The sequence below is a fragment of the Balaenoptera acutorostrata genome, chromosome 2 (genome assembly GCF_949987535.1).
Source record: "Balaenoptera acutorostrata chromosome 2, mBalAcu1.1, whole genome shotgun sequence".
Taxonomy (NCBI): domain Eukaryota; kingdom Metazoa; phylum Chordata; class Mammalia; order Artiodactyla; family Balaenopteridae; genus Balaenoptera; species Balaenoptera acutorostrata.
The window spans coordinates 9,442,206-9,456,392 of NC_080065.1; the positions used below are offsets into that span (position 1 = coordinate 9,442,206).

General features: G+C 38.4%; 1 protein-coding gene across 4 annotated transcripts in view; it reads left to right on the plus strand.

Annotated features, from left to right (window-relative positions):
* ADCY2 (adenylate cyclase 2) overlaps positions 1 to 14,187 on the plus strand; it is a 451,536-nt gene that overhangs the window by 359,603 nt on the left and 77,746 nt on the right. For all 4 annotated transcript variants that reach the window (XM_007191640.3, XM_057541370.1, XM_057541371.1 and 1 more), the window contains exon 15: positions 6,026 to 6,110. In XM_007191640.3, the coding sequence (XP_007191702.1) occupies positions 6,026 to 6,110 (85 nt within the window). The remainder of the gene's footprint in view (positions 1 to 6,025; positions 6,111 to 14,187) is intronic.

The following is a 14,187-nucleotide window of genomic DNA, read 5'->3' on the forward strand; positions in this document are numbered from 1 at the left end:
AGGGTCCTGGACCTGCCTGCAGAGGCTAGAGCCATGCCCAGGCAGGATTCTTCCCCGACAGGGATCTGCAACCTCAGAGACAGCAGGAGTTGCAGCCCATTCAGAGAATGACTGCTACGTAGAGAGTAAGGAGAGATACCCATGCTTCCTCCTTCCCCCCTTCCAGTCATTCCCCGCTACTTCCCATTGGCCAAACCTTGTTAGAACCAGTTGGCAAATAGTCTGGAAAATGGAGTTTGTAGGAGATGGAATGGAAAAGTGTTTGAAAACAAACAGGAAATTACCAGCACACTTGGTGATGAATTTTCCCAAATTTGTTGAAATACATTAGCCTCCAAAGGCAAGAACCTCTGTGAACAGCAAGGAGAATAAATATAAATAACACTACATGTGGTGTATTATACTCAAACTGTTGAAGCCAAAGAAAAAAAGAAGGAAAAAAAAAAAACTGTAAATGAAGCCAGAGGAAAAAAGACATTTCATACAAGGCATCAGTGATGGAAATATTGGCTGACTTCTTATCAGAACCACTGATATATGCATAGTCAATCCTGAATTAAATATTCAGTAAAAATATTCCTTTTTTTTTTTTTTTTTTTTTTAAATATTCCTTTTTTTAAAAATGAGATGAAAGACATTTTGCAAATGAAAGAAAGCTAGAGGAATTCATCACCAGCAAACCTATAGTATAAGGAGTGCTAATGGAAGTTCTTCAAGCTGAACTGAAATGATACCAGAGGCAAACTTAAATCTACAGGAGGGAATGAAGAGCAGAATATGCTTAATATGTAAGAGTATAAAAGACTGTACCCTTATAATGTATTATTTTTTCTAAAAGACTGCTGATCATTTAATGCAAAAATAATAACTACACTAAGAATTAAGATGCAGAGAAGAGCGGGATTATATTGTTGTCAGGACCTTATGTATTTCCAAGTGACGCAATATTAATGCTAAGTAACTTCTGATAAATTAATCATGTATATTTTATTTCTTGAGCAATCACTAAAAAGCACAAAAAGGTATAGCTAAAAAATCAATAGAAGAAATTAAAAGTCCTATGAAAATATTAGATTAATGAAAAACGGCAATAAGGGAGAAACAGAACCAAAAGGACACGAGACAAATAGAAAACAAATAGTAAAATGGCAGATTTAAAATAAAGAATATCGACAAATATAATGGACCACCCCATACAAACCAAGCAGTAGGACAATAGACAAGAGATGGTAATATGGTAGGTTTATTATTAAATGTATAAGGACTAAACACTCCAAATAAAAGCATGACAAAGCCACATACTGTCTACAAGAGATGCTCTTTAAATACAGAAGGAAGTTAGGTTGGAGTTAAAAGGATGGAAAATAGAGATCATATAAACAGTAAGCATAAGAAAGTTACTGTACATATGTTGATATCAGACAAAGTAGACATGAAGGCAAGAAGTGTTAACAGAGATAAAGAGCAACATTGAAAATTGGTGAAAAGTTCAGTTTATCAGAAAACATAAAATCATTAAATGGCATATACTTAAAACACAGCTATAAAATACTTGAAAGGAAAAAAACCTGAAAAAAAAGAGAGAGTATTAGACAAATCAATAATCAGATTTAGATACTTAGTATCCCTTTTATATCTTACTATATATAAGGATATTGAAAAGCTGAGCAAGATTGTCAGCCTATGAATTGGCATTCATAGAACACTAAGTCCAACAGTAAAATACATGTTATTTTAAACTGTACATGGAACATTGACCAAGATATAAAATAAAATCATCTCAACAAATTTGAAAAGATTGAAATAAATATGAAAAGATGAAAAACTTATAGACATACCTAACTACACCAACGCCAACTTAGAAATTGAAAACAATAGAATATCTAAAAATAATCCCAACTATTTCAGTGTTAAACTATATACTTCTGAATAACCTATGAGTCAAGTAAAAAAATCAAGACAAAGTAGAAAATGTTTGGTATATCAAAGTAAAATGTATGGAATGTATCTATAACACTGATTTAGAGAGGATTTAGAGAGCTTTAAAACACTTATATTTGAAAAAAAAGAAAGTTAAAATCAGTTTTTTACATTTCCAACATAGGAAGCCAGAAAAAGATGAGCAAATCCAGTGAATAGAAGGGAATATGTACTAAAGAAGAAATCAGTAAAACAGAAAACAACCAACAGAAAAAACAACCAACTTTTGGCTAAAAGTTGGTTCTTTAAAAATTTTTGTAAATGCCTAACCACTAGCAAGACTGATCAAGAAAAAAAGCAGTAATCACAAACCACCCAAACTAATAATATAAGGAATAAAATGGGATTTACTACAGATCCTACAGATTTTAACAGGATAAATATGGAATGTTATAAACTACTCAAGGCCAAAAATATCTACAATTTAGATAAAATGGGAAAATTCATTGAATATACAACTTATCAAAACGGACATGTATGTAATCAAAATTTAAATGGGTATTTATCTATTAACTGTATTAAATTTTTTTTTTACTCAAGTGATTTCTATGTGAATTTTACCAAACATTTTAAGAAAATAAGGTAGAAAGAACTGGTCAAATACTAACAAATTTCATAATTGTGAATGGATGAAAGTGTCCTATTCTTGGAAAGACACTCAAAGTTGAGGCTACAAACCAAAGGCCACTTCTGTGCCACCTTTAAAAGATCTAGCTAAAATTAAAAGATAGAGAAATGTTGGAAATAAAGGATGGAAAAGAGTTATTTCAGGAAACAGCTTAAAGAAATAGGAAAGCCGCAATAATATAAATTTCTGACAATATAGAGTTCAAATGAAAGGCATTTAGCATGAAAGAAAGAGACATATTACAGTACAATCACCAAGAAAAGTTAAGAATCATAAATCTTTATGCACTCCAACATCTCTCTGAAATAAACAGACACTATTAAAATGTTCAGATGTATCTACAAACCCACAATCTTAGTTGGAAATATTAATACATTCTAAAATTGACAGACCAAATTGAGACAATAAGTCAGCCCACTGGGGATCTAACTAACTCTTCAGGCTCTGACAATAGATATATTGAAAGAACACGCTTTGTTTCCAGCAAAAAGAGAATATAAATATATCATTTTTAGAAATTCATAAGACATAATAGAAATAGAACGTATTTATCACATCACAGAAGAAAAAGAAATTGTCAAAGTAGAAATAAGAGACCACAATCTCTGATCAAACCTAATGAAATTAGAAATAACAAGGACAGACCAAAAATAATCTCCTTGTGGAATTACTCTTGTATTAAAAGGAAATGGAAATTGAAATTATAGGCTTTTTAGAAAATAATGGCAATGAGTAGCTATAAATCAAAAACTGTGGGATTTGGCTAAAGCAGTAATTATAGGAATATTTATGTCCTTAAATGCATTTATTAGAAAATACAAAATATTGGCAATAAATGACAGTCAAGAAAAAGAACAATGAAAGTTTAAATAAAGAAGGAGGAAGGGATTTTTTTAAGTTAAATCAGAAACCAATAACATAGAAAATGATCAGAAAGCATAGACCTTAATTATAAACCGAAAGTTCATTCTTTGAGAAGTTCAACAAACATGCAAAGCTTCAAAAGTTTGATCTAGAGAGAATAAGAAAAATAACACTAAGGACAAGAAGAAATTGCTTCAAATATGGCTACTTCTAAAATTATAAGAGAATATTAAGGAGATTATTTCATATTCAAAAATCTAAATGAAATGGATAATTTTCCTGGAAAGTTGAACCAGTAAACATGACAGAAATGTGACATGTCTACTCCTAAAAACAGAGAGGGGGTCAGGAATACAGCTGTGTGGATTAGAAAACTAATCAACTGTGTGCACCCTGACCGTACCACTTGGTAGGGGTGTAACTTTAGGCAAGTTTCTCAACTTCTCTGGGCGTCAGTTTCTCTTTGGTAAAATGAGGTAATAACAATAACTGCTGTCCAGGATTACACATACATATAAAGCCTTTAAAACAGTGCTTGACACATACATAGTCAATATTCTGTCATCATATTATCATGTCATCACCCCATCACCATCACCCATTACTATCACCAGATGGTTTTATAGCTGAGACTTACCAAACCTTCAAGAAGAGATCAGTCGTATTTAAGCAGTTTCAGACCTGAATTCCCTGGCGGTCCTGTGGTTAGGACTCTGCACTTTCACTGCAGAGGGCACAGGTTCGAACTAAGATCCTGCAAGCCGCAAGGTGTGTCCAAAAAATAAAAAATAAACAGTTTCAGACCTAAGAAAAAGCTATAATGTTTCTGAAGTCAACCTTATGCAGCTGGCATCACCTTGACACCAACAAGGAACCAAGAGAGCACAGAGTCAAAGAAAACCCATCAGAGCTCTCTTATAAAGATGCATGAGAAAGACAGCAAATGGAAGTTTAGCAGATGAGTTCCTGTGTCTCTCCTGGGTCACAGGAGTAACGAGAGCCCTCCATACACTCCCCTCCCTCCACACTGCCTGGCTAATAGGAAGCTCTGAGAGTCTGTGATGGGGAGATGCTGAGATTTTGGCTTCTGACCAAGGACTAAGGAGTGATGTCTGAAAAACAAGGGGTGTTTGGGATAGGGAAGTAAGGAGGCATGCGGTGCTTCCCTTTCCTAGGCTGTGAACCACTCGAAACAGGGATGACATTGTACTCGTCTTTGCACCATTCCAGCCCAGCATGGGCCTGGCCATGAGACTAGTCAAAACACAGGTGTATTTGGTATATATACACCTTCCTAGCAGACACTTATTGTTACTCATAAGATGTGAACAACTGTCATTATCAGGCCAGGTATTTGAAAGCATTGTGCACCGTGTCTAGGAGCTAACTCAGTACCCCATAAATATATCATTAGGTCAGGTTCAAGTGCGTAGTGGTTTGAAGTCCAGGTTTTGTAGATCTTGCTTGATGTGTAATCATCTCTCAAGATAGAGTAGGTATCTGAGTGTCAGCTGAGTGGACCCTTCCCATCCTGATGGCATGAGAGGATTACTCAGTTCACTGATTACTTGCCTCTTTTCCCTCCCCGAGGGGCTCGCAGCTGTGCACTCACTGGGCATTTCAGCTTGTTGCTGGTTTGCATCTGAGTCTTCCTTTCAGTGGATTGACTTTCAGGGTGCCCGTACTCTTCTCAGTGCCAGTTCTTCTGTCTCTTCGGTATCTCTAGCCGACCTCATTAGCAAGAGCTTCCATTGTGGTCTCAGGTATCACTGACCTCTCTTTGGATGCTGCATCTGAATTTCATCCAATTATTCATTATGGCTCATCTTTTTTAATACCCCAAACACTGCTTCCTTTGGATTGCATGACGTTTTAAGAGGCCTTGAATTTTTTAATTATTTAAAGGACCTCTCAGAAATGCATACAATTCTTATGACCACATTTATCTACCTGTAACCTGTCGGTGGCAGAACCTGTAACTCAGTGGGCACATTTTTCACATGATCACAGGAAGCTTGTGTGTTCAGTGGCTCATGCAAGATTGTAAAGGCCACGGCCTGTGAAATCTTTGGGGAACCTCAGTAAACATTTAGCTGTGTCAGTCTTGAAGGAAATTGTATCTGGTTGGATTGTCCTGGGGCGGGTGAGGACTCAGTGTTTCCAAGCAAACCAGATGAGGCCGCCCTGGAGGTAGCAGCTGCCAGGACATCAACAGCATGGGAAAGGGCACCGAGATGGACGTGATCAGGTGTGGGCATGAGAGCGCTGGTTGCAGAGGCAAGTCATAAAAAGATGGTTTTTCTTTAATGAAGAACTGATGATTGTAGGGCAGTTTTAATGGGTCATAGCAAGTTGATCAGACACAACCATAGATATTTTTCTGTGGATGTATCTTTGGTTTGTTTTTAGCTCCATTTTCATTTCTCAAGAAATTAGTGAGGATTGAAGTCCTCATTTAATGAAACCCTAATTAATCCAAAAGTATTCATGATGGCTTTCCAGAAAAATCGAAGCTATCCCCACACTAACCTGTTCCTTTTTGTTTCCTGGTAGAACGTCCATTCTCGGGATTTCCTTTGGAGCTGCATTTCTCTCGCTTGCCTTTATCCTTTTCGTCTGCTTTGCTGGACAGCTTTTGGTAGGTACTTCAAATATGGAACTTCTTTGAAAAGTGTGCTCATTGAATGAAAACTGATTTCTTCCTCAAGACAGGGAGCTTGTTGATTTACTGTTTGAGGAGATGTACATCCAAGTAGAGAAATATGGACGCTTCATGTCAACAGCCCAGAGTATTAACTGAGGCGGCCCGTGCACAGCCAAGACACTAATCTGAAGGTTACTTGAAATGTTGGATATCATGCTATAAAATTGTATTTATGTTTATTTGTTTCTGTCAACATTTTTTATCTCCTCTAAGTTTTCAGAGTATTTATAGCAGCAAATACTAGTGTAATAGGAGGCTTTTAATGACCAGGAGAATTAAAATGTAAACCAAATGTGTCTTTAATGTCAACTTTTAAGGTATAAAGTTTTGGAAAATATGAAAATAACAAATGTAAAAATATCTCTTATTAGTGTTTTAATTTAAAACTAATCATTGTCAGCACTTATGGTTTAAATGCTAGTTCAGGATTTAAGAATTAAATCTCACTGCATTCTTGAGTCTAAAGCAAGTGTTGCTGGGTGGCCCTACCTCCATGAGAGCATCCTAAGAAAGCCAACAATGAGATAGGAGTGCCAAAAGACAGTCAAGGTTCCATTTTGTTCATCTGAGGTGAGTTGAAACAGGAGAGGCCACTATGAACCAGATTCCAAGCATTGGGTGCATTCTAGTTGGATATGTGAAATCACTTGGCCAAAAAGGGTTAAGATTCCAAAGCATGTCCCTGCCTCTGGACAGTAGACACTGCCTCCTCTGCCTTGTACCTTTGCAAACTTTTGTGGGTTTTGTTTGCTATATCATAGTTTGGATGTTTCCAGTTGGATTGAAAACTCTTCCAAAAGTGAAACTGTTGTTTCTGATTTCCTCGAACGCACACATGGCATCTTGAGTCTCTTAAAAATCCCCTGAAGACCTTGTAGGTGGTAGAGAAGACTGAGTAACTGTTGACCACGGGAACCCTTGTCAAGTTCTAAGATACAAGGAATTCTTAACATACAAGGGATCCTGACTTTCTATGTTCAGATTTTCCTTGGGTGGAAAAGCACACAGACTCCACTCTTTCTCTTCCTGGCTCCCAAAAGACTTCTGCAGCCCGTTTCTCAGGTTTTCAGAAGAGGAACGGTCATTCGTGATTCCACTGGAAATCCAAACCCTGTTCTAATTAAAGCAGATTCTATCACTGTGTCTAAGTAGCCATCCTTCTCTTTTTCTATTCCAAGGAATCCAGTCTTGGGGGTGGCGGGACTATAGTGTATATTTAGGGTTTCAAACTGACATTTCTTTCCACTGTCTAAGTTGCTATAGGAAAGAAACAGAGAGCCAGAGGAGGGAGAAAGAATCTCCCGAGCAACTTTGCTGCCTTGGTGGGAATGCTTTGCTCTTATATAATGTCTCCCCTCTCAGCCTTGGTATAATCTGACCTCACTGTTGAGCCTTTCGTGGCTTTTGGTCCCTCCTGGACCTGCCAGTGGATCCTCAGGGGGTTCAAGATCCAACATTCCTGGCTCCTGGTTCCTCCCACTCCCTGAGGGCTTCCCAAGACTCTGACACCCACACAGCAGATGCTAGGAAGTTCTTAACTCTGTGTTGTCTCAAAGAGAAAAGTTCAAGGCTGCAAATGAACTAGTGCTTAACCTCCAACTCACAGGAAGCCTGTACTTTGCCAAAGTGGTCAGGAAGACCAAACTTGAAGACATCTGGCCTTTCTAAACTTGAATCAATAGGATCTGTGAATGAGTCTGCCCCCAGAGGCCAGCTGTGATGCTTGGTCCAGATGTAATCCTGGTAAAATTCAAAGAGGAATTCTTCTCATTCCAATAAGAGGTTCTTTTCACTCTTTAAAACATTATGTAAGGATTTTTTCTTTTTTATCTTTCAACATCAAACATAGTCATGCAGAAGGCTTTAAGTGTGCTTTCTACTCTACCCTCCAAATTCAGTCAAAAACTACATATATCACCTTTGAGACTCTGGTTAAGTCTTTTCCAAGCCACAGTTTCCTCACATGGAAATTGGAAATCAACCATCCTCACAGCTTCTCAGGATGATTGGAGATATTAAATGTTAAGGACCTAGCAGGATACCAACAGATTTTCAACAAACAGCAGCTACCATTATTTTCCATCACTGCATATTTTAGAGTGCCTATTCTTAGAGCACTTTAGACAAACCCTTTTTAAGGCAGCAAACAACAGCATTAACTTTTTAAAAATTAATATGAGTTCTCATAGTGTTTTGAACAAAGATCAAAATGGTAAATGCTTGCTTCTGTCTCTTTTTAAAAAAAAAATTTACAGTTCTTACATGTGACATTTAATGTAATACTTAAGTGTCACTCTACAAACAACAAATTTAAATTGAAGAAGAAAAAAAGCCTATGTATATCACAAATATTCCACAGTGGTCATAGAGAAGTATGAGGTTTTATTGTGATTTGCACTTATTTATGGATTAAATACTGAGTTTATGAAAGAATACTGAATATCCCAGACTCATCTTCTATTAACTGATGTTCACCTTCTGAAAACTTAAATGCCAAAGGCAGTATCAATGCTAATATCGGTATTAAATTCAACGTATGAAGAAAGAAATTAAAATACATCTATGAAGGAGGTTGAGAAAAGGTAGGCCTGACAGATATTTTTCCTCCAAGACCTTTACCTTTATTATCCTCTGTTGCACAAAAAGTGCAACATAATAGATACAATCGATAGCTCATTGTTCAGCTGGGTGTGATAAAAAGGTAGAGAAACATCAAAGTGGGCAGAAAATAAGAGTGATAAGGAAATGCAATTTTTTTCCTGTTGATTAAAAAGATATGTGTTCAGTGACATATTCAGAGAAAAATGCCAGGGAATCTGTTTGTTATAATCATGATTGCTGGGGGAAGCCCGGCCTCTCCTCTCCCTCCGGTCACCCTAGCCCACACCTTCCCCAGTGCTGGCCCTCCCCTCCCCTCCCCCCCATTGCCCACTTCTTAGTTCTTGCCCATGGGGGTGGGCTCTGCACCTGCTCGCCTTCCTAGAAACTTTCTCAGGAGCATCACCAGCCCTTGTGATGGGTCCTTCTTTGAGCACCATGGGACTCAGGATCCGCACCATGTAATTTGACACTCGATTGTATAACATCTCGCTGGCCCCCATTTTTTTTATTTTTTGGTGAGTGTGACTGCTGTTTCTCCTTGTATACAGTATGTTCCTTAAGGCCAGGGTTGTTTCCTACACTTGCTTTCTATCTCCCAGGGAATCCAGCAGAATGCTAACCTCATAAATGAGTTTGCAATGAGCATATGCTAAGTAAGCGCTACTGGACTTCTATGATTTCCATGAGGTTCTTTTTCCTTTCTCCACTCATCAGGCTCCATGTAGCACCTCCCTTGTCTCACCAACCCTCCCCCATTCATCCTCAGGCAGAGTTATGTGCCCTGAGAGCCCGTGTTCATCCTTCTTTCTCCAGATGCCCTGGCGTGGGGATGAGCTCTGTGTGTAAATGAATGTACGAAGGACTGAATGGTGGTCCGTGGCCCTCATCTCGCTGCACTGAAATTCCTTCTCATACGCACCATGAATCTTTGACTCTGACGTGCTTCGGGCTGACTTCTCCTTTGGAAATAATCTCCTAACCTTCATAAACTAATTCTGAAGAGCCCTCCTTTTCCACCACTGGCTTCCCTAGTGCCTGCTGTTTGGGCTTCCTATTTTCTATTCTGATTTGTATTCTTTCAGGTGAAAAAAATCATCAGTGAGTTCACCTCAGCCCTGTTTTTTTTTCATTGAGTATTTCAGGCACTTGAAGCACAAGATAAATATTTAATGTCAGTTACCTTAAAGGCAACATCCTGGCACCACTGCTCAGAGAACATCCCACACCCACCCTCGCCCAGACTCAACTTCCCCCAAGCTCGCAGCTCTGAATTCAGCTCACAGTCACCGCATCCCTGCTCCCGGTTCTGGCAAGCTCCTGGCTTGCCTGCATCCTGGACCATCATCCCGTGTTCTCACTTGTCAGACCTCCTTCACCGCCTGTGCATCGGTCCCCTTAGGAGGTGCTTAGCTTTCTACAACAGACACTGGTTAGCATTTCACAATCGTAAACTTGAGAGCTGAAAGGGACCCAAGAGATAACCTTGGTCAGCCCCACATTTTGTGGATGAGGGACCCAGGACTTGAGATGCCATTCACTTCAATGAGTTCCCATTTCTACATATTTAAAAGTTTCCCTCCATGACAAATAATGCAGGAGTTGTAAGCAGATCTCTTGAGGTTGGAGACGGAGGCTTTGGATCAGGATCAGGACACTATAAGATCTGCAAAGGTTTCCTGTCCTTGGATGAGAACCTTCAGAACCAACGTAAACTGCTTATGACGGGCAAGATCCCGTGAATAGTTCTGTATCTAACCTCATTGCAGTTTAGAAATAATAAATGCTATATTATATTAAAATTACTCTGCTAAGCATGTTATATAGGCTGGCTCATTTAACCACACAAGGGTCCTTGGAGGGAACGCTTATTCTCAATTAATGAAACAAACAGAAGCTCACAGAGGCTACATAATTTGCCCTGTAGTGTATAGCAAGTAGGTTTTGGAGCCATTGGAAACAAGGCTTAGAACCCTTATGATTATTTGGAGGCAGGTTCCAGAGGGTGCTAGGCTGTGTGTGGAGAGTCACTGGCAGACAGGTGCTCAGAACTAGGCAGGGATGACCACATTCATGGTCTTGGGCCATCATGGCACTGAGGTTGTCTCCGGTGACTGCTAAGAATCAGTTGGTCAGAATCACGTAAGTCAGTCACGATAACCTCACATAGAACCTAATTCATAGTCTAGTTTTCCAATATATGCAGCTGTTGACCCAGTTTACATAAAACTGGATTCTGGGCAAGGTATAACTCCATCTTAAGAGTCATTCAGTAAAATGGAGGAAAAATGTTAATTTATAAGTGGATTTAAACTCCAAAATATTCTAGTAGGAAAGCATCCTTAATAATAATACTTTGCAAAACTGTTTTTACATATGTGAGAGCCCTTTAAAGTGCATTCAATGTATATTATTTTATTTGATAATCCAAAGAATCCATTTTATCTAAGTAGAAACTAAGATGTAGAATAAGAGATTGTATTTTCATGACACTCGGCAATAAAAAATAATAATTGCTGTCATCATCGTAGTAATAATAACAATAAGTGTGTACTTACTGCCAAATTTAACTTTCTAAACTACCTGAAGTAGACTTACATCTCTGGAAGAAATACAAGAGATATAACTATAAATAACACACACACCAAAAAAAAAAAAAAACCCTCCTTGATGAAATGTATTTTAGAAGGAGTATGCCAGATTTAGCAAATGAAAATGTTAGAAAATGTCAGGAGAATTTTTTTCTCTCAGTGTGGTTTTCTTGTGCTTTGTATAGCAGAGATAATATGATATCAGCCCACCAACGTTGTTCCAGGCAGAGATGAAAGCACAAACATAGAGATTGTCCTGGGGAAGGAAAGTAGGTCACACACCAGCTGATTAAAAAGCTTTCTACCCACAGGAGTGTTTTTCCCTTGAAATCTATTTTCTCTAATTTCAACATAATCAGCTTTCTCATGGTTAGTATTTTCCCAGTGTCCCTTTTCCCATCTTCTTATTCAGCTTTTCCTTGCTATATAGGTGTGTCTCTTGTAAACAACATCTAAGTGTATGTTACGTTCTCTGATCCAAGAGTCTCTTTCTTTTACCTGACAAGTGTAATACATTTATGTTATTATAATTACTGCTAGTCTTATTTTGCTTTTTTTATCCATCATGTATGTTCTTTGCTTCTGCTTATTTTTCCTCCTCTCCTGCCTTCTCTTGGACGAATGGAGTTTATTCTCCTTTATTCCCTCTAGTGACTTGGCAGTTGCTTTATCCAAGTCTTTTTCTTTTAGCAATTAAGGTAAAATATGTAACATGCACATGATTAACATGGTCCATTATTATCTCCATCTTCTTGGTGAAGAATACAAGGACCATGCTCTAAATCTCTAAATCTTATCATCCTTTTCCATCATCCATGCTAGTGCTGTTTAGATTTTTAAAACTTAAACTATTTTTATTGTTCATTGTTACCACTATTCTTGTTTAACAATCTCTTTGTTCACCATTCTTCTGAGTGCCATTCCTTCCTCCAGATGCAGTGTCCATATTTCCATAGGATTATTCCTTTTGTAATCCCTTCCATGAGAGCCTGTGCATAATATACCCAATCAGCTTTTATATTAAAAAATAGCCTTTTTTCCTCACTGACTAATAATTTAGTCAATAATTTTTCTAACATTTTGAAGACATGAGTCCATATTTTCCTGGATTTTAATGTACTGAGGAGAAATCTACTCTAATTGTTCTTCCTTGGTAGATGTCTTTTCTCTGATTGTTTTTGTAGGATTTGTTCTTTGTCTGTCTTGGTCAACTGACTCCTTGTGTTAAGGAGTAGGTTTACTTTCATTTTTCCTGGTTGCAACTCAGTGCATTGTCTCAGCCACAGAGTTCATTTCGTGCTCCAGGTCCACAAAGTTGTCATCCCATATTTCCTTGTGTTTTGCCTCTTTCCCTGTCTTTCTGTTCTATTTTTCTCAAACTTTCATTCCAAGTATGTTGAATCTTTTTATTGTACCTTCTGTGCCTCAACATCATACTTTTTATCCCTTTATATTTCTGTGCTGTTTTACAGGTTGTTTCCTTAGAGCTATCTTACCCTCTTCAGCATAACTATTGAGTGTTTAATCTCAATATCTACCTGTTTGTCTCTAGAGAGTCTATGGAGCTCATTTTTAAGATATGCCTGTTGCTTTCTCTTAACTGATTATTCATTATGAACTCTAATCCATCTTTTATCAATTTAATCTTATTTTACAGACTAGTTCAGATTGATATAATAATTGCAGACCTTGTGATACTAATTCTACTATCTGTTATTTCTGTTTATTCTTCCTTGTAAGGTCTTCTTACGTAGTTCATAATTTTTGTTTATTGTGAGATCATTCAGTAGGGGTTGCCCCCTTCCCAACTGGGACGTGCCCCGCGCCCTGCGATGTGAAGTAGTTTTCATAAGCAGTGTTGTTCTTGCTGCAGCTGGAGCCCCAAGGACTTTCTCTGGTTTTTGGTCTGATTGATAACCACTCACTTTGGGATTCTCATTATGAAGCAGATAATGTGACTTCAAAACCAACACCCATATTTAGAGTTTGAATTATCATTGGAAGTTTATTGGTACTTCCTTGATCTAGTGTATGGAGTTCTTCTAGACTTCTCCACATGGAGAGAATAGCCTTCTGAGGCTTCTGGTTTTATTCAGGGGTCTTGGTCCCAGCTGCCCACCTTTTGCAGACCCAAGGCAACATCTTTTCCCTGTGGGCATTAAAAGCCCAGCCCTAGGTAATGTCCAGTTTCAGGACACTCCTAGGCCAATCCCACAGCCTCAGTCCCCCTAGCAGTGATCTCCTTCTTTGTTCCCAGCCCATGGGAATTTCTCTTTGGGTCCATCGTTAAGACGGGGAGCTTATTGAGTGAGCATCTATTACGTTCTGACTGTTTGCCAAACACCATGCTGCCTCTGGGAATACAAAGATGGGTTATGGGAGTTCCCTGGAGGTCCAGTGGTAAGGACTCAGCACTTTCACTGCCGTGGGCCCAGGTTTGATCCCTGGTCAGGAAACTAAGATCCCGCAAGCTGCACAGCGTGGCCAAAAAAAAAAAAGAAAACAAAAATGGGTGTGAAGAGGCCAGTGTCCTCCACCAGGTCTCCACATGGCCAGAGACAAGCATGTCGGCAAAGATAACACAATGTGGACGGTGCTATGAGGACCACACAGTGGATGAATGACAGAGGAATATGGCTCAGCCAAGGCATACAAAAGAAACAGGTTGATTTTGTAAAGTATGATTGGTTGAAATAAAAGTCTGTGGGAAATCCAAGTACAATTAAATAATTAAAGCAGACACATCAGTCTCTGTGACATTAAATGTTTTAAGTAATTATTGCTGCAACTTGTTGCTGCCATTCAAAAAGATAGTCCCTGCC